The sequence below is a fragment of the Mirounga angustirostris genome, unplaced genomic scaffold (assembly GCF_029215605.1).
Source record: "Mirounga angustirostris isolate CCGP_5_RB_7025 unplaced genomic scaffold, mMirAng1.0.hap1 SCAF_1, whole genome shotgun sequence".
NCBI classification, from domain to species: domain Eukaryota; kingdom Metazoa; phylum Chordata; class Mammalia; order Carnivora; family Phocidae; genus Mirounga; species Mirounga angustirostris.
The window spans coordinates 65,735,356-65,756,871 of record NW_026991709.1 but is presented as its reverse complement, the minus strand read 5'-3'; the positions used below and the strand labels follow the sequence as shown (position 1 = coordinate 65,756,871).

At 38.7% G+C, this 21,516-nt stretch overlaps 1 protein-coding gene across 9 annotated transcripts in view; it reads left to right on the top strand.

Moving 5' to 3' along the window:
* The first annotated feature begins 18,399 nt into the window (after positions 1–18,399).
* The window catches only part of POLQ (DNA polymerase theta), a 123,643-nt gene continuing 120,526 nt past the window's right edge, over positions 18,400–21,516 (top strand). For all 9 annotated transcript variants that reach the window (XR_010413357.1, XM_064596716.1, XM_064596685.1 and 6 more), the window contains exons 1-2: positions 18,400–18,699; positions 19,174–19,353. Coding sequence is in view for 8 of the 9 variants with exons in the window: in XM_064596716.1 (XP_064452786.1) it covers positions 18,519–18,699; positions 19,174–19,353 (361 nt within the window). In the remaining variant the exon portion in view is untranslated. The remainder of the gene's footprint in view (positions 18,700–19,173; positions 19,354–21,516) is intronic.

Genomic DNA, 21,516 nt, shown 5'->3' with positions numbered 1-21,516 from the left:
CCAAGTTCTGCCCTCATGAAGCTTACATTCTGGTAAGGAGATCATTCTATAAAAATGTAAACAAATAATACATTTTGTAAGCAGCAAGAGTTAGGGGGTCTTAGGATAAAGAAAGATAAGACATAGATTTGGGGATTAGAGAAGTCATTTTAGGCTCCCAGCTATCTTCATGATCTGTGCCCTAGGCTCTCCTTGCCCAAGCACACTTCTTGCAGAACTTCCTAGGAAGTGTTAGAATTGAGAAGAGAAAGACATGTATCATATGACCTCACTGATATGAGGAATTCTTAATCTCAGGAAACAAACTGAGGGTTGCTGGAGTGGGGGGTGGGTGGGAGGGATGGGGTGGCTGGGTGATAGACATTGGGGAGGGTATGTGCTATGGTGAGTGCTATGAATTGTGCAAGACTGTTGAATCACAGATCTGTACCTCTGAAACAAATAATGCGATATATGTTAAGAAAAGAAGAAGAAGAAGAAGAAGAAGAAGAAGATAGCAAGAGGGAAAGAGTGAAGAGGGGGAATCGGAGGGGGAGACGAACCATGAGAGTTGATGGACTCTGAAAAACAAACTGAGGGTTCTAGGGGGTGGGAGGATGGGTTAGCCTGGTGATGGGTATTAAAGAGGGCACGTTCTGCATGGAGCACTGGGTGTTATGCACAAACAATGCATCATGGAACACTACATCAAAAACTAATGATGTAATGTATGGTGATTAACATAACAATAAAAAATTAGAAAAAACCATTTTAACTAGAAAAAAAAAAAAAAAAGAAAAGAAATGCAAAAAGCCCAGTAGGTAAGGATTTAAGGGAACAAGAGGAATGCAAAAACTAAGTCTCTACCAGGCTGAGAAATAGCCTAACCATATCAGAGGTAGTAAATTGATGGTAAAACTCATAGTGCTGTTTCAAAAGTAAAGATAGAGCCCAAGTGTCCATCAACTGATGAATGGATAAAGAAGAGGTAGTATGTACTTACAATGAAATATTACTCAGCCCTAAAAAATGAAATTTTGCCATTTGCAATGACATGGATGGAGCTAGAGTGTATTATGCTAAGTGAAATAAGTCAGAGAAAAACAAATACCATTCCTATGTGGAATTTAAGAAAGAAAACAGATAAACATATGGGAAGGGGAAAAAGAGAAAAAGGAGGAAAACAAACCATAAGAGACTCTTAAAGATAGAGAATAAACTGAGGGTTGATGGAGGGGGGTGGGTGGGGGATGCGCTAGTGAATAATGGGTATTAAGGAGGGCACTTGTGATGAGCACTGGGTGTTGCATGTAAGTAATGAATCACTGAATTCTACTCTAGAAACCAGTATTGCTCTGTATGTTAACTAAGTAAAATTGAAAAAAAAAAGTAAAGATCAACTTAACACACGTTCTTGAGTTGTTTCTGCAGGATTTAAATCCCTTTGAGCGCTCAAACACAGGACTATGTGCAGACTGAGAATTGATGATGCTGATTCTTGCTGGCCCTTGTGACTTCAATCAACTAGGACCTTGACTCTGGTCAACTTTTATCCCAATTCTATACTGACCTTTCCTTTGCCAAGCCCTTCATGAATATGCATGCACCTTTAGCTTAAAACTTCCCCAATTCTAGACTTCATCAAGATAAAAAGCTTTTGCACAGAAAAGGAAATGGTTGACAAAACCAAAAGACAACCTATAGAATGAAGATATTTGCAAATGTATTCTCAAGTAAAGGGCTAGTATCCAAGATCTATAAAGAACTTATCAAACTCAACACCCAAAAAACAAATAATCCAGTCAAGAAATGGGCAGAAGACATGAACAGACATTTCTCCAAAGAAGACATACAAATGACCAACAGACATATGAAAAAAATGCCCCACATCACTTGTCATCAGGGAAATACAAATTAAAACCATAATGAGATACTACCTCACACCAGTCAGAATGGCTAAAATTAACAAGTCAGGAAACAACAAATGTTGGCGAGGATGTGGAGAAAGGGGAACCCTCTTACACGGTTGGTGGGAATGCAAGCTGCTATAGTAATTCTGGAAAACAGTATGAAGGTTCCTCAAAAAGCTAAAAATAGAGCTACCCTACAACCCAGCAATTGCACTACTAAGTATTTATCCAAAGGATACAAACATAGTGATCCAAAGGGGCACATTCACCCCAATGTTTATAGCAGGAATGCCCACAGTAGCAAACTATGGAAAGAGCTGAGATGTCCACTGACAGATGAATGGATAAAGAAGATGTGGTATATATATAAAAAATGGAATATTACCCAGTCATCAAAAAAACTCCAAAATCTCACCATTTGCAATGACATAGATGGAACTAGAGGGTATTATGCTAAGCAAAATAACTGAATCAGAGAAAAAATTATATGATTTCACTTATATGTGGAATTTAAGAAAAAAAACAGAGGATCATAGGGGAAGGGAGGGAAAAATAAAATAAGGTGAAATCAGAGAGGGAAGCAAGCCATAAGAGACTCTTAACTATAGGAAACAAACTGAGGGTTACTGAAGGGAAGTTGGGTGGGGGGGTGGGGCAACTGGGTGATGGGCATTAAGGAGGGCACTAGATGTAACGAGCACTGGGTGTTATATGATGAATCACCGAACTCTACCTCTGAAACTATTAATATACTATATGTTAATTAATTGAATTTAAATTAAACAATAAATAAATACTCATAAAGATGGGGAAAACAACAACAACAACAAAAACCTTCCCCAATTCTGTTGTTCAGGGAGACACTGCTTTGGGCAATATCCCCAGTGTTCTCCTTTACTTGTTGCAAGTAAAATCCTTCCTTTTCCTATTCTTTGGCTGGCAAATCCAGTTTTGGGTAACAATTTCAGAGAGTTGTGTGTTATGAAGGAAGTAAAGCAGAGGGAGGGAAAAGAGATTGCTGGGCCAGTGGATGAAATTTAGAAAGGGTGGTCAAGGAAGGCCTCTCTGAGAAGATAACTTAGAATGCAGACAATTGGTTGAGTAACTGTAGGGATTAATGTAATCTTTTTCCTTTCTCTCATTTATGAAAAAGATGAATGGGCTTCCATCAACCAAAATTTGGGGGACAACAAAATACTTTAGGAAAACCTTAAATCAATGTTTAAAGATGACCCTGAATAACTGAATGACTCAAAATTTTCAAGTCCAAACAGTTTACTAAAAATTTTTCTTAAAGGACACGGGATAGTTTATCAGAAGAGAAAATTCCAAGATCCTATTGTGTCATCCCAGCTAATGGAAATATCCTTTTCTCAGGGAGGAAGGGAGTAGGGATTAAGAGACAGGGAGAATAGAGTGGGAAAGTCTAATATACTTCTAGTTGGAGATCTGAAGGAGAGAGACAAAGTAAAATTGAGCAGTATTTTAAACATAATACCTAATAATTTTCCAGAAAGGATTAATTCAATACTTAGATTCTGGAAACCTATGAAGTCCCAAGAGAAGATAGGGGAAAAAATCCTCATGTAGATGCATTGTGAACATCAAAGTGCTCATTGGCTTTTACCTAGTCACATGCCATACTTAACTGCAAGTAATTAAAAGAAATATAGTCTAAATAGTGGATTAAAATGGGTACAGATTTTTTTGCTAGTTTTTCCATCAAGAGGAGGAGGCAGTAAGAGACAGATGAGATTTCTTGTTTGTACTTACGGACTCCATTGTGTCTTGGCACGTTCCAGTTTATCCTCGATTTTCCCTGTTTCACACCCAGCCTTCTTTCCTGACTGCCAGCCCTACTGAACTGTAATGACTTCAAATCCACCATCAGAAGCAGAGGTAAAAGCAGCCTTCCCCATATCCCACAATCAAGTCTAATATCTGTAATAGATCTCTCGTTCTGTATCATTCATACCATTCTTCCTTCTTAATCAAACTCTAATTGACAGTCTGTTTTGGATGACCATGGGCCTAGGTAAAATTTTGGAGTTTTGTTACTGTACCAGAAGATGTGAATAGCTTTTAGGGGTTAACAATTGGTTGCAATATCCAAGGAAGAAAACTATAGAGTTTTCATAGTCCCCACTCATTGCACCTTACTCATTTATGCTATTTTTCTGGCCTTTATAGGCATAGAAATGTTTAAATGTAAGCAAATTAATGTAAAATGTAACAGCTCAGGGGCACCTGGGTGCCTCAGTCAGTTAAGCATCCGACTCTTGGTTTCGGCTCAGGTCATGATCTCAGGGTCTTAAAATCAAGCCTGAGTCGGGCTCACACTGAGTTCGGAATCTGCTTAAGTTTCTCTCTCCTGCCCTCTTTGCCCCTCCCCTCCTCTCTCAAATAAATAAATAAATCCTTTAAAAAATGTTAACAGCTTGGCAGACATGGTAAGATCAAAATGGCATGGTCAGCTGAATTATGCTAAAGGCTCCAGATTTCTTTTTAAATTATCTTTTTAAATTATCCTCAACATCCTCAACATCTCTCTCTTTCTTACAGCCTACATTGACTCCATAAGCAATCTGCCTTCAGTATAGATGCACTACATAGAGGCATAATTTTCACCATTACCAAATTTTCACCATTACCAAAAATCACCAATATTTCTTGAATAGAGGATGGCAATAGTTGTATAATCCATTTCCTTCCTTCTGCTTTTGCTCCTTTACATTCCTTTCTTTTTTCTCCCACATAAGATCCAGGCCCATCTTTTAAAAACATAAACTGAAATGTATTTTTCTTCCACTCTTCAGTGGTTTTCCAATGTCCGAAGAATGAAACTCAAACACCAGGGCTTGTAAGGCTATGCATGATGTGGCCCTTTTCTACTTCTCATGTCATCCTTTGCCGAATTCTCCCACCACTCTCCAACATGTTGGCCTTAAGTTTTCTAGAATTCTTCAAGGTCCTTTTAAAACCAGAACCTTTGCTCACACTGGACTGTTCTTTTCTCCTCCAATATCTTCTAATGAATTTATACTAATCCTTCAGGTTTCAGTTCAAATGTTTCACCACAGAAGCCTTTCCTGATGGGTTTCTCTGTTATTTGCACTCAAATATATGACCCTAAACTTTCCTTTCTCAGCACATAATGGAAAACAACTGCTTTGTTTATGTGTGTCTGTGTGTATATATTTTCCAAACACAAAACATACATTTTTTCTAAATGACTTATGTCTGTGGAGTGTGTCTATGTGTTTTGTTTTCCCACAAAATTTGTATCATAGTTCCTATTAAATTTTATAGGCCATTTTGTTCACTTTAATATCAAATATGAGAAATTTTGCTGTATTTTGAAGTTAATTGCTCATAAGTCTAGCTCCAACTTTCCACTCTCTAACCTCTCTAAGGCAAAGGAAATACAAGCCATCTGAACACATCATCTCCATCTCTACCACAGAACACTCAGAGCAAACAGAATTAAGCATGAGAATTACCATCTTATTGAAAATAGGCACAATACATTATCTTTTTACCATGATATCATGTAGCTGATATCATGAATCTAAAAATTGCACCTGTCTCAGAATAAAATGCAAAGGTAGAAAATGGCATTTTCATTGCTGTCATGGAACATCGTCAATCAGATAACCATGAATCATCATTGATCCCAATGAATCACCATGCAACCACTAGTAATGGGTTACCATGGACCATTAACATAAATCATTATGGAATCAACATGAAATTACTTTGGATCACCATGGGTCACATTGAGGAGATCCAGGGATCACCATATGTACCACTGAGCAATAGCTTTTATATAAAAATGCCTAAGAAGATCAGGAAATGGGGGGACGAATGTCTCTTCCAACCTCAAATTTATTCTCCTCTCTTCCTTCCTCTCAACATACAAACTAGCATTGCCCATAGGCAGGGATAATGTCTTGTTCATCTTCTAATGCCTAGCATATATTACAGGCCTGCCAATATATATTTTTTGGAGGGAGAAGAACATAATTAGGAATGGAGATGTTCAGAAGTGTCAGTCTTGAAATCCTGGAACCATCATGGGTTCTTGAGCAGAGGAGAGATGAAATGGAAGAGGCATTGGGTCATTAGTATGTCTCACTAAGATTTTTAGGAATGGACTGGGTTGAGGTTCCTCAACATGAGGTGTGGTGTTATGAAGATTAGATCACTGTGTGTGGTAAAGGAGTGATTTTCTTTGCTGGATGGAGACAAGTGTGGAATGGTGATCAGGGATGAATAAATAGGCAGTTTTTTAGATCCAGAATGGAAGACACCATAATACCCAAAGAGGCATAAAGGCTAAAATCTTTGTATATAATATTGAGTAAGTTTCACTCTTGTATACCTCAACTAAAGATTTAAGCCCTTTATCACTGGCCCTTAAAAATCTCTAATTTTTTTGTAATGCCCCTGTACACACCCAGGGTCCCAGCCTCTCCCACTACCTCTCCAAATGCTTTCTACCTACGAAGAGAGGCAAAAGAATATGGTAGTTAAAATCTCTGGACTCAAGTAGATCCAACACCTCCTTGTTGAGTGATTCTGAAAAGTCATATCAACTAGTTAAGGCTCAAATAAAACTAGGATAATAACTTCCTCAGAGTAATCTACCTTCATTCATTGAACAAATATTTACAGAGCACCTGCTATTTGCTAAACACTGTTCTAGGCAGTGGGAGTACATCAATGTACAAAATACACAAAGACTTTGTCCTTTTGGAACTTACGTTCTAATGGAGAGCTGGAGTGGAAGAAGACAAACAAGGCAGGACTTATAGTAGTAAAGTACGAAGCACAGAACCTAGCCCACAGAAGTCCCCAGGAGTTATGTGTAAGCATTTTTATTCAAGGCTACTGCTCCATCTCCCAAAATCTTTCTCAGGTAATACCAGCCTCATTCTCATTTATTTAAATTTGGATATTGTTTAGAGAAAACCTCAGGGTGCTAAGTACATGCAAGTTTACCACTTTATCCCAAATGGTCTCATGAAACTATGCCCAATGTTTAAATCCAAAGATGCTTACTTGAGCAAGTTCCAGAACTTCTCTGAAATGTAGCTTCTTTTTCTTTCAATAGAAAAAATATATATTACTAATAAACTCTGTAAGTATTCTTCCTTTTAATTACTTAGTTTCTTTTTTTCTATTCTCTTTTTTTCTTTGAAAATCTTGTTTACTTTATTGTTCTTTTCAAAGAACTATTTTTTTTTGGTTGGTTGATCTCTGTTGTTTCTTTGTTTTTGCTTTATCAATTTCTCCTTATCTCTACCATGACTTCTTACTATTTCTTTGAGCTTATTTTGCTGTTCTTTCTCTAAATCTTAGGTTGGTCATCTGGGTGTAGAACCTTCTTATCTCTACCATGACTTGTTACTATTTCTTTGAGCTTATTTTGCTGTTCTTTCTCTAAATCTTAGGTTGGTCATCTGGATGTAGAACCTTCCTTCTTTTCTATGATGTATGTTTAAGGCTAAATCTTTAGCTTGGGTACCATGGTAACCTCATTCCACACATATTGTTTTCAGTATAGATCAATGTTCTAAATATAAGTGTCTTGTATTTTCCATTGTGGCTTTTTCTTTAATCTATGACTTAAAGAAGTATGGTTTTACTTTCCGAATATATGAGTTTTTTGGGAGGAGAAAGAAAAGGTTTTTTTCCCCTTTACTTCTTAACTTATAGCATTACAGTCAGGGAATGAGATCAGCGTGATATGTTTTCTTTGGTATTATTTTTTGGGCTTGGTTTATAGATAATTATTATAAATGTTACATTGTTACATGCATGTTTGAAATCAAAGTGCACTGCTAGGTATTTACCCAAAGGATACAAAAATACTGATTTGAAGGGACACATGCATCCTAATGTTTATAGCAGCATTATCAACAATAGTTAAATTATGCAAAGAACCCAAATGTCCATCAACTAATGAATAGATAAAGAAGTTGTGATACACACACACACACAAAAACCCACCACAAAATGGAATATTACTGAGCCATAAAAAATAACAAAATCTTGCCATTTGCAATGACATAGATGGAGCTAGAGTGTATCATGCTAAGTGAAATAAGTCAGAGAAAGACAAGTACCATATGATTTCACTCATATGTGGATTTTAAGAAACAAAACAGATGAACATAGAGGGAAAAAGAGAGAGGCAAACCAAAGACTCTTAACTATAGAGAACAAAGTGAGGGTTGATGGAGGGAGGTGGGGAGGATGGGTTAAATGGGTGATGGGTATTAAGGAAGGCACTAGTTGTGATGAGCATTGGGTGTTATATGTAAGTGGTGAATCACTAAATTCTACCCCTTAAACTAATATTACACTATATGTTAACTAACTAGGATTTAAATGAAAACTTGAAACAAGTGTTTTTCTTATTATTTGGACGCAGAATTACATATGAAGTTTGTTCATTGTATTACTCAAAACTTTTATATCCTGATTATTTTTTCTGTTTGATCTAAAAGTTTCTTAGAGAGTTATAATAGTCTCTTAGTATATTGGTGGATATTTTTGTTTCTCCTTTTAATTCTGTCAATTTTTGTTTTACATATTTTGATTCTTTGTTTAGAGGCTCATACTTTGTAGACATTGGTAAAAATAATTTGTCCTCCAACTCCCTTTCTTTCTCTCCAAGTCTCTCAGTCCACCCGTGGACTTATATTCCACAAGAGGAACTTTCACTATTTCTCTGCATGTCCCCCTCAACCCTCACCCCAATTTTTCTCTAATTCATACTTGGTCTGTGAGAGTGTCTCACCTAAGATTTGAGCATTTTTCCACAGGAGAGCAAAACAGGGATATATAGTCCAATGGTAAGAGGAACCAAGGTGTGGCTGAGAAAGGTGAGGGAGAGACATGGAGAACGTAGTTGAAAGGAGTGAGATGTGCTCTGATCTGAATCAGGTCAAGAGGAAAGGAGGTAAGATGGGAGGTCCAGGGATCAAAGGAGGGCAGACAATTCCTGGCTGTGTTGTAAGTAGTATTTAGACAGAGAAAATGATGTATCATTTCAAAATTTATTTATTTGTTTATTTATTCATTTTTAATTCCAGTATAATTAACATACAATGCTATATTAGTTTCAGGTGTACAATATAGTGATTCAACAATTCTATACATTACTCAGTGCTTACCATGATAAGTATACTCTTAATCCCCTTCACCTAGTTTACCCATCCCTGCCCCCACCCACCTCTCCTCTGGCAATGCAGATTGAAAATTGCTCCTGTCCATGGCTTCTCATTAGATTCCAAACCCTGTACCAGTGTCTGTAAGTGTGTATCCTTGCACTAACCCCACTTTGCTGATGAAGTCGACAAGGCTCAGAGAGCCGAAGTGAGTCGAAATTAGTTCTGCCTACCTTGACATCACAGTAACAAATTTTAAAAATGGAAGTAGTAAAAGATAAGAATCAGATGATTAAATAAGAAAAAGTTTGTGGGGAGGTGAGAGGAGGGATGGGGATAGCAAATATTCAAACAGTGTTAACCATAAAAGAAAAGATGTACAAATCAGAAAACGTAAACATCTTGAGTATGGTCTCAGCTGCAGACTAGCTTCATTCTCATGGGGGAAGCCTTAGAGCACAATTTTGCAACATGGCAGAGCTCTGGCCCTGGCAGGAAGCAGGGTGGGGGTGTACAGGGCACACTTGGACAGCTCCCATTTGCCCCAGGGCAATTCTTCAGAGAAAGGGGCAGCTGTGAGTTATCCAGGTAACTGGGGATTGGGTAAATTACCTAGTTAAAGGGATCTGGGTAGGGCAACGACAATATACACTATACATGTCTGTTTGTACAAAGATCATTAAAAGAATGTGGTGAGGCTTCTACTTCTGGGAAGATGAAGTAGATTTATTTTTGCCTATTCTCTCTGCTAACTAAAACAAAAGCTCTGAATATTACATATAAACAATCATAAGAAGATTCTGTAAGGTGGAGAGAAGGCAGATCAGCTAAGGACCTGGGTCCTCCCAAAATTCACTATTGTGAATTTCTGGGTTTGTTTTGTTCTGCCTTATATGTCCGAAAGTGGACACTAGAAAAGCCAGTGACTCCAACATCCAATAGGCACAGACCAAACAAATGCCCCCTCCCCAAGCCTGCTCTCCTGTTGAAGGACCAGTCAAGCAAGACAGACTTTTAGACAAAATGTGCTCTACAAAGAAACTACAGCCCCACCTTTACCCTAGCCAGCAAAGGCTGAGTGAAAAGCCTAGACTTCCACTTTTGCCACACTGTAAAAATGTATACCCTCCCTAGCTTCTTTGCACCTGGGAGGCATCATAGAAGGCTGGGAGGAGACCAGGACTTCCATCCCTGTAGGGTAGTTATAAGCACATCTCCTCCCACACAGTGTCAGTTGAGACCAAGTGGGGAGCCTGGAGTTCTAAGCCTACCCAGGGCTAATGCAGTGTTCCTCCCCCTCCTTGCTGGGGTGGTATCAGATGAGACTTAGTAAAGAATAAAGACTTTCATGACTTCTCAATAGTAGCAATCCCTCTTCCAACCCCCCTCAACGGAGGTGTCAGTGGAGGCCACGTGGGGAGCAGTAATGATGTGTCCCTCCCCTTATCCAGGATGGAATTAACAAAGGCCCACTGGGGAACCTAATCTTCGACTCCCACCCAGTTGTAATAAGTCCCTTCCCACCCTTCTCCATGCCTCTTACCCCAGTGTCACGGGAGGCTGAGTGGAAAACCTGGACTTCCACCCCCACCGGACAGTAATAAGGTGGTATCCCCTCCATCCACCAGACTGGTGTCAGAGGAGGCCTTCTAAAATACAAGATTTAAATAAAATCCTGAGTCTTTTTTTTTTTTTTTAAGATTTTATTTATCTATTTGACAGGGAGAGACACAGCAAGAGAGGGAACATAAGCAGGGGGAGTGGGAGAGGGAGAAGCAGGCTTCCCGTGGAGCAGAGAGCCCAATGTGGGGCTCGATCCCAGGACCCTGGGATTATGACCTGAGCTGAAAGCAGACATTTAATGACTGAGCCACCCAGGCGCTGAAGATCCTGAGTCTTATAACACAATGAACAAAATGTCTAAGTTTTAAGTGAAAATCATGTCTTACCAAGAACCAGGGAGAACTCATACTAAGTGAGACAATCAACAAATGCCAACACTGAGATGACACAGGTCTCAAATTATCTGACAAGAATTTTGAAGCAGCCGTCATAAGAATTCTTCAACAAGCAATTACATATACTCTTGAAACAAATGGAAAAAATATAGTTTCAGGAAAGAAATAGGAAGACTAAAAAAAGAAATAAAGATATAAAGAAGAACTAAATGAAAAATTTAGAACCAAAAAATACAACCAAAAGAAAGAAAACTCGGGGCACCTGGGTGGCTCAGTCGTTAAGCATCTGCCTTTGGCTCAGGTCATGGTCCCAGGGTCCTGGGATCAAGCCCCGCATCAGGCTCCCCGCTTGGCGGGAAGCCTGCTTCTCCCTCTCCCACTCCCCCTGCTTGTGTTCCCTCTCTCGCTGTGTCTCTCTCTGTCAAATAAATAAAAAATAAAATCTTTAAAAAAAATAAAAAGTAAAATAAAAAATAAAAAGAAAAAAGAAAGAAAACTCAATGGATAGGCCCAATAGCAAAATGGCAAGGACAGAGGGAAGAATCGGTGAACTTAAACAATGAAAACTATGCAATCTCAACAGCAAAGAGAAAATAACCTGGGAAAAAAATGAACAGAACCTTTTGGACCCATGGGACAAAAAGAGATCTAACATTTGTGTCATCCAATTCGCAGAAGCAGAGAGTTGGAGAGAGGGCTGAAAAGTATTTAAAAAATGACTAAAAATTTCCAGCATTTGGCAAAAATCTACATAAAAACCATAAATCTACAGGTTGAAAAGCTGAACAAAACTCAAATGGATTAAACCCAAAGAAATTCATGCAAAGACATATCATAGTCAGTCTTCTAAAAACCAAAGACAGATTTGATCTTGAAAGTAATCAGAGAGAAATGACACATTATTGAAGGGGAATTAAAGACATTCACAGATGAGGGCGCCTGGGTGGCTCAGTTGGTTAAGCAACTGCCTTCGGCTCAGGTCATGATCCTGGAGTCCCTGGATTGAGTCCCGCATCGGGTTCCCTGCTCGGCAGGGAGTCTGCTTCTCTCTCTGACCCTAACCCCTCTCATTTACTCTCTCTCATTCTCGCTCTCTCAAATAAATAAATAAATCTTTAAAAAAAAAAAAAAGACATTCACAGATGAAGGAAAACTAAGAGAATTTGTTACTGGCAGACCTACCCTAAAAGAATGGCTAAAGGAAGTTCTTGAAACAAGAAGGAAATGAAAAAAGAAGGACTCTTGGAAGACCAAGAAGTCAGAAAGAACACAGAGATAAAAATATGGGTAAGCAAAATACATTTCCTTCTCTTGAGTTTTGTTTGATGGTTGAAGCAAAAATTATAATACTCTTTAGTGTGGTTCTCAATGAATATAGAGAAAATATTTAACATAATTATATTATAAATGGGGAAGGGTAAAGGAACATAAAGGGGATAAAGCTTCCACAATTCACTCAAAATGTCAATACCAGTTGACTTTGATAAGATATATCTATAACATACTATACATTAAGAAATTATATAAAGTGTGTAATTAATTACAATTAATAATTATATATTATAAAATTATATCTATATATAATATAAATGTATAATATTACAATTTAATATGATAAAGTAATTTCAAATGTAATTATATTAGTAGGTTGAAAATAAAAGGATGAAAAAGATAAAATGCAAACATTAATCAAAAGAAAGCTGGAGTGCCTATCTTAATATTAGACAAATTACAGAGCAAAGCAAATTACCAAGGACAGAGAAGGACATTACATAAAGATAAAAGGGTCAGTCTACTAAGAACTAGTCATCCTAAATGTGTATGTACCAGACAACAAATACATGAAGCAAAAACTGATAGAACTGAAAGGAAAAATAGACAAAACAACAATTTTATTTGGAGACTTGAACACCTCTCCATCAGTAATTGATAAAATTAGATAAGATGATTAATTCCCTCAAAAAACTGCAGTCAAGATTTAGAGAAGGAATGACTGAGAAGCCGTCAATTGTCACCAGCAGGATATGCTGTGTCAATCATAATAGTCATGATCTCTGACTCTATGGAGTTTATGTCTATGCGGGAAGACAGGTTATTACAGAGTCATGCTCAAGCATAGGTAAGTGGAGTAGTAAGAAAATTCAGGGTCCTATTGGAGTCAGAAAAGGCTTCTTTTTGAGGAAGCATCATTTAAGCCAAGCTCTGAAGAGTAAGTAGAAACTCTCCAAGTAAAGAAATGGATAAAAGTGCTTTAAGGAGAGGGAATAGCATTCAGCTATCCAAGGTTTGAGAAAACTTGCTCACCAAAAATAATAGTGAATCTGAATATTACAACTTGTCTTTGTCTCAAACAGCTAGACTTCCCATTGATTCTAGGGTTTTCTATGTTAAAGATACCTCAGGGGAAGATTAATCGTATCTATCAATTATTGGATGCCTACTCCATGCCAAGTGTGATGCTAAGCACTTCATATGTAATATAATTCTCACCACAAGCTGTGATAGAGGCATTTTTATGAATTCAATTTTAGAAAAGGAAAACTGAGGTTGAAAAAAGTTAATTTTGCCTAAGGTCAAAGTGTTATAAAATGGTGGCTCTGGGGTTCAAACCTAAGTCTGCCATCTTTAGTGCCTCTAATTTGCCTCTAGCTTAGCTGCCTGACCTGCTGTGTTGGACTGAGCCATATAATTTTCATATTGAATAGGCGACATGTTACCTTCTGTTATGGACTCCAAACTCATATGTTGAAATCCTAACCTTCAATGTGATGGTATTTGGAGGTGGGGGCCTTTGGGAGGAAATTAGATCATGAGGGTGGAGCCCTCATGAACAGAATTAATGCTCTTATACAAGGCTACGCAGAGAGCTCTCTTTCTTTCTCTCTCTCTTTCGGCTATGTGAGGATACAACAACGAATTAGCACTCTGCAACCCAGAAGAGGGCTCTCATTAGAAGCTAAACATGCTGGCACTCTGGCCTTGGACTTCCAGTATCCAGAACTGTGAGAAAAAAATTTTTGCTATCTCTTTATTTTGTTATAGCAGCCTGAACTGAGTAAAACACCTACACCTCAACAATATGTCATTTGCCTTAGAAAATGGTCCAACCCAAGTCATAGCCTCCAGAGATTTTCCATCATGTTCGGAGTATCTCAGATAATGAGATAGTCATGACACTGTTGAGCCAAAAGAAACACTCTTGCTTTGCGCTTGCAGGTGAGGTGATACAGGAGAGGAATATCTGTGTGTCCTTGTCCTTTAGGTTTGCCATTGATGTAACCAAGGCTGTGCACTCCATGAAAATGTGCAGTGTAGATGTGATCTTTGTAAATTGGTCCCACCTTTGGAAAGAATGAGATGGAATCCTAAAATATATTTATTTAGCAATTCATGCTCAAAGATTATATAATATATAATAAAAATTACACTTAAGGACATCTATGAATCACTTTAATGGTCTTTTTATTAAGCTGAGAAATACAGGTAAGTGTAAGGTCCCCTTTATCATAAGAAAAGTCTTCCCATGGAGGATTCTGAGTTTATTAAAAATAAAATTTTACATTGTATTATGCATAAGAGTATTCTATCTTCATAGTGATTAAATGTAAACAGAAAGGGAAGAGTAGAAAAGCAAATAAAGTGAAAATGAGGAGAGAGAAAGAGGCAATGGGGAAATGCAGAAGGAAGACAGGAGCACAAATTCACCCCCACTAGGCCTGCATTCTCTACTCTACACCAAAGCAGCTGGCCATAAGCAAATCTTCACTCATTTTTCCCATTTGTTGCTTTTGATTTGGGGAAGATTTTGTCTAAATAAGAAAAGGGGCAGGGTTGAGGGTATCAAAGAAAAAACAAAGTAGCCTCTGGAGAAGTCCTCAGAATCTATAAGGGCTAATTTTAAAACTGTACACTCCAAGAGTCAAATGGTATGCCTGGAGGGCTTGCTTCTGTGTGATCTGACTTCCTGCCCCCATCCCTACCCAAACCAATCTGGAGGTTGTCCCACTAGGGTCCTTTGGACAACTTTTCCCCAGCAGAGTACTCACCCCTTTCCCCATTTAAGCAAAGGCTCTTTCTACTCCAAAAATCATACCCTTAGGATTCCCAGTTTTACTGCTTATCTCTCTTCCTCATAGTGTGTGCTTGGTATTTACTGCACAAGCAATCAATGGTTATTGCCATGTGAGAAGTGGGAGAACAGCTATATATAAATTTGGAAGTTATAGCTTGTGTACTTACATATTCTAGTGATTTAGTCTCTTTTAGGCATTCACAGTTTAGTTTTGCCACCTTTAAGTTGGCTTTCTGATGTTTTAACCTGGACCTTTGAGATTATTTCAATTTTGCTTCTATCCCTACCTGTAAGCAAGCTATTTCTACTAGTTCTTTGGGACACTGTGGAGAAATAGGTCTTTTTCAGAGTTTCTTGTTGATTTAAGCCTCTTATTAAAACTTTCTCGTGGAAGCCACCTGAATTCAAGTCTGCAGCTCCCCAAATTACACCGGGATTACACCTGGGGTTCTCAATTCCAGCAACCTTTTAGGAACACCTGGGGAGCTTTTAAGGCATTCCAGTGCTTAGAGTCTATCCCAGACCAATTATATCAGAATCTCTAGGAGTAGGATAGTAGTTTTAAAGCTCCCCAGGGGATTCTCAAGTGTAGGCACTGCACTTGTTCAGTTTAGAACCACTGAACTTCAAGCAGAAAATCCTCTTAATTGGTATCTCCTTTATTCTGAACACATTAGCTCCAATTAGCACCACTTGCATCCCATTTCTGATCTTGTGTATTTTCTGGTTCTTTCCTTTCCTTTTTTTTTTTTTCACAAATCACCTCCGTTCATGTGAGAAGCACAGAATTTCTTCAGTGTGAGTAGATGACTTTGTTTTAGTCAATTCACAAATGTAGTTTGAATAAATTTTATTTTTCTATACAGCCTCTGCAATGGAAAAATCACTTTGTTATTTGTGCAAACTTATTAAAATCATCAGATGACACATTTGAATGTACATCTATTGTTATTTGAGTTTCCTTTGCTTCTGTTTTCAGCAATATTAGGCTGAACAAGAAACTACTTCTAGTACAGCACACTTTTCTTAAAATTCTGGATGCTATGTAACAAATACATTTAGAAAAAATTCATGACTAAACTGGTAAAAATAGAAGAATTCCTTGTAGGACAGAAATGTCAATCAAATAATCAAACATTCTAAAAGAGTAGGTGAAGCACTAGAACCAAAGTTTCCCATAGTGATGTCTTCCGATCCCTGGTGGTCTAGAGTGTGGATTTTAATGGATTATATATTCTGGGGGAGAGGAGTCTGGGACTCCCAACAGGTGAGAGGTAAGATCTAAAAAATATAAAGCCAAAACCCAAGAACGGAAGCGCCTTTAGTAAGTAAAGCAGAGAAATATCCGATCTGCAGATTGAGATGGTAAGGCTGCAGGCTCGTCCAAATCTGGCTCTGGTGTCTAACATCCATCATTTTACTACTTCTCCATCTTTAAAAAACATCAACCCAGGGGCGCCTGGATGGCTCAGTCGTTAAGCGTCTGCCTTCGGCTCAGGTCATGATCCCAGGGTCCTGGGATGGAGCCCCGCATTGGGCTTCCTGCTCGGCGGGGAGCCTGCTTCTCCCTCTCCCACTCCCCCTGCTTGTGTTCCCTCTCTCGCTGTGTCTCTGTCAAATAAAAAAAAACAAAAACAAAAACAAAAAAACCATCAACCCAGAGATTAAGTTTAAAGTGGCCCATACCATACCTGGTATGTCTCCCAGGTAACTGGAAGAAATATGTCCAAATATTTTTCTTCCGGAAGATTTTGTTTATTTTATTTATTTTTTAAGTAAACCCTTATTTTTAAGTAAACGCAACGGGCCTCAAGCTTGTTACTGGGAGATCAAGAGTCACATGTTCTACCAACTGTGCCAGCCAGGCACCCCCTCTGGAAGATTTTAACTCAGACCTTGAAGAATTACCACAAATAAAATCCCAAGGAACACAAGCTCAGACACAATTAAAAGATGGGAAATACTTCTGGTGTATTAGCATTAATTATTACAATACCTGTTAGCATAACAAAATTGTTAAATATTTTTGAAAAGTAGCTTTCTTTTCTCTATTTATCTGAGGTTTTTTTTTTTTAATTAGAAACAGATGTTGAATGTTTGAAGTAAACTGTAAGTCTGAAAATATTCTCTTGGATTTTTACGGGGATGACATAAACTATTCCCTGCATTTCCTTCCTAATTATTTTCCTCATTTGATCATAGTTCACGTAATAAAAATAGTGTGAGATTTGTGAGAGATTTTTTTGGTTTATTATTTTCCCTTAAAAATTGGAAGCAGTATTAGAACGCTTAAATATCACTTTCTTTGAATAGTAGTTATTATGTGGAGGGCACTGTTCTAAGCACTCTACCCATATTGACTTATTTAGTGCTCATAATAACCAAATAGTTTGCTATTATTATCCTTATCATATACACACAAGAAAGGAAGCACAAAGGGGTTAAGCAAGTTGTCCAAAATCATATAGCTATTAAGTCTTCAAACTTAGACTGTTGGCTCCAGAATTTCACTCTTGACCTCTATACTATACTGCATCTCAGGAAGTTCTTCCAGGACTACAATGTAAATTAGGAGTTCTTCCATTTTTTTGATGGCACTGTTCATTTCTGCCTGAACATTAGTACAATTTTAAATTATTAATTAATTAGTTTAATGTCTGTCTCCTTCTCTAGGCTCTTTCTCTTTGAGAGCAGAAACCATTTAATGCCATTTCCCTGCCATTTACCCAGATGGCTAGTACACAGAAGGTGCTCAATAAATGATTGAGTGAATGAATGCAGAGAACGTGCATAAAAAAGAACGAGGAAAAATGTTTCCTTCATGGAGTAATGTCTCCATCTTGTGGAATTTTAGAATATTGCCATTCAAAAACATTTTTAAAATAAGATAGGGTTTTCACAGAATTGATTCTCAAAAGCTATTTCCCAGACTTGTACTATATGTACTTGCACACATAATCTGTAATTTTTTTTTAATATCAATATGTTAAAAAGAGTTACTTCCCTGAGCTACCTATTACGGGCAACTCATGAAGTTAGCAAATCTTGCTATTCAAACAGGAAATAGACAAAAAGAAAGTGCTTAGGCCAGGCTGATTATAAATACAGGTTATACATACAGAGTCGTTCCCTCGCCCCCGCCCCTTGATGAAGGTGCAACTCGGCTTCTCTGACCCTAACCTACAAACGAGGCGAAAGGCTGGAGGTCTAAGACACCAGCGAAGCCGCTCCTTCCCCACGACTCTATGGTCCTCAGGTTACTCTCACCACTGAGAACTCTATGGTTCCGGGGGCGGGCTGGGAGGCCTGAGTCTGAAAGCCGAGGCGGGAAGATGGAGGCTGCACCTGTCACCAGGCCCGGTTTCTCCGGAGCGGGAGGACGCTGGGACTGTGACTTTCCCTGAATCGCCGAGGAGAGTTCGCGATGAATCTTCCTCGCTGGAGTGGAAAACGGCGGCGTTCAGCATCAGGCTCGGACTCCTTCTCGGGAGGCGGCGGTGACGGCGGGGACAGCCCCCTGCTCCCCTCGGGGCCCGTGCTGAGTCCGCCGCCGGGTCTGGGACGCTGCTTGAAGGACCGCGGCCGACCGCAGGCCGCAGCTGCAGGTACTCCCAGGCGCTCGAGGGGCCGCGGGCGAGGTGGGCAGCTCTGCCCAGCCGCGTGTGGGAGGTGTAGTTTCAGCACAGAGCTTGCGTGGTTTGCACAGCCCGCTGGACTTCTACTCCCCTTTTCAGTCTGTGACTCTGGCCTAGTGTGGCAGGCCACTTTCTGTTAGGACATGGACGTGCAGATGGGGCGACAGCCTGGTCATAATATTCAAGCGGTTTGTGGGTCTTTAGGCCGTTACAGAAACAACTTCCTAGTCGGCCAGATCTAATCACCTGTCGGGGGCTCACGCCTAATGGTGCCCAGTACTCCTTACAGACCCTTATATAGGAAGTGCTTTATGTCACGATGTGCTTTATATAGATGGCCGCAGTCCAACACGTAGGAATTCCAAAACACAGTGGAAGACTAACAGCTGAAGTCATATGTTAGAATTAGGTTCAACTATTAATTACTTTTTTCTTTCCTGAAAGGGGAATGCAAGCAGACAATTCCTGACGATCAAATAGACAAGTTGCTGTTGGCAAACTGGGGACTCCCTGTAGCGGTTCTGGAAAAATACCACAGTTTTGGTGTAAAAAAGATGTTTGAATGGCAGGCAGAGTGCCTTTTGCTTGGACAAGTCCTGGAAGGAAAGAATTTAGTCTATTCAGGTATTCAAATTTGTGCACATTAATTTCTGTACTACTTTATGACATGAATATAAAGGATACCCTTGAGGTAGTTACGAAGTAATTTAAAAGGTAGTAGTTATGAGGTAGTTTAAAAAGTGAATGAAACTGCTTTATAACTAGAGAAAGTCTTAAAATAGGAAAAGTGGAGTCTCATCATATGCGTGTTTAAATTATGCAAATTCCATTATATTGGTGAGTGTGGGGAGCGAAAAAGCAGACAATTTAAAGAGAGCTATTCTGCTTGTCTTTCCTCTTAACAACCATGTCCCAGGATGAGAGTGCAAGGGAAATGTAAATCTGCTCTTCCCCTGGTTGATCTCAGTTGCTTTAGAGTGTGTGAACATTATACATTATGTATTTATAATAAACATATTATAAATATGTTTATAAACATATAAACATATTATAAATACATAATGTATAATGTTATATACATTGACCTGCTTGTACAAGGTTGTATACACAAAAACATATGTAATTTACCATATAGAAGACTTATATAGGCTTTCAGGGGCAACTCTGACATTCATACTTTTTAACCTTTTTACTCACTGACTTTAGAACTTACCATAAGATGCACTTTCTTTGTATCAGTTTTTTCTGAAGTTGTGAGTCATCCAGATTTTTAATTAATGCTTCAGCCGATAGTTATCATTAGGTACAATAAGTTCAGGCTGTGGAGTCAGATTGGTTGGGTTTGAAAACTGTTACAGTTAATGCCTGTGGTAATTAATATAGAGCATATTAATAGAAAGCATGACTGAAGGCTTAGAACAGTTGTTGGCATATAGAATGTACATCATAAATACTAACTGGTGGCAGTGGTAGAATGGCCTGACCATTTCAACTGCTTAAACCCAAACTTGAGTATCATTCATATTTCTGGTTGCCAGCTTACATCAATTAATCACCAAGTCCAGTGTATATTATCAAGTATCTTTTTTTTTTTTAAAGATTTATTAAGAGAGAGAGAGTACACACGAGAGTGTGAGTGCGTGGGGAGGGGCAGAAGAAGGGGGAGAAGGGGAGAGAAGCAGACTCCTCCCTGAGTGTGGAGCCTGATGGGGGCTCAGTCTCACCACCCTGAGATCATGACCTGAGTGGAAATCAAGAGTCAAATGCCCCACCGACTGAGCCACCCAAATATCTTGATTTTGACTACTCTCTGTTTTTAGGTACACTACCTAGTTTATTATCCTCTTTCTTGTAGATTATGCTCATCTTCTAGATTATGCAATAGCCTTATAACTAGTTTATATTTTCTCTCTGGTTTTATTCTGCCTCTGCTTGCAAAGTGGTCTTTATAGAGTACAAATATGATCTTGCCACTCCTTTTCGTAAAACTCACTAGTCACTCTACATTGCTTTCAGGATAAATTCTAAATTCCTTAGGTGGTGGGATTATAAAATTCTTTTTCATGTGATATATTCATATCTCTTCTCTTACTCCTCCTGGTTTTATTTCAGGCTTACTAAATTGCTGCCCTCTGAACTTACCAGGCTTTCCTCCAGGCTTCTGCACATGTTGTTTCTTTTGCTTGGCATTTCTTTCCTCTTCCCTTCTCGTCTCATAAGTTGTGTTTCCTTTCCATAAACTTCATTATAGCTCTTCTCTCTCAACTTCTATCATGGTTCCTACCACAATATATTAAACTTGTTTATCTCCTTCCTCAAAGCAGAGCTTTTAACCATTCAGCACTTAAAGGAAAGGATCGGTAGATACAAGCTAGGGACTAAGTATTCATCATTTATTGTTCATAAAAGGATTTGTTTAATAATTTTCTGTTTTCGGGGCGCCTGGGTGGCTCAGTTGGTTAAGCGACTGCCTTCAGCTCAGGTCATGATCCTGGAGTCCCTGGATCGAGTCCCGCATCGGGCTCCCTGCTCGGCAGGGAGTCTGCTTCTGCCTCTGACCCTCCCCCCTCTCATGTACTCTCTCTCTCTCATTCTCGCTCTCTCAAATAAATAAATAAATCTTTAAAAAAAAATAATAATTTTCTGTTTTCAGTGTGAGGCTATCTAGAGTGCTGGTTGAAGTCAGGGTCATGTAAGCAAATAAAGTTTTCAGATGCTAGTAGGGGCCTTAATGATAGGCTAGTCTAAGGCTCTGTAGTTACTGGATATGGCTTAAAACATTAATTA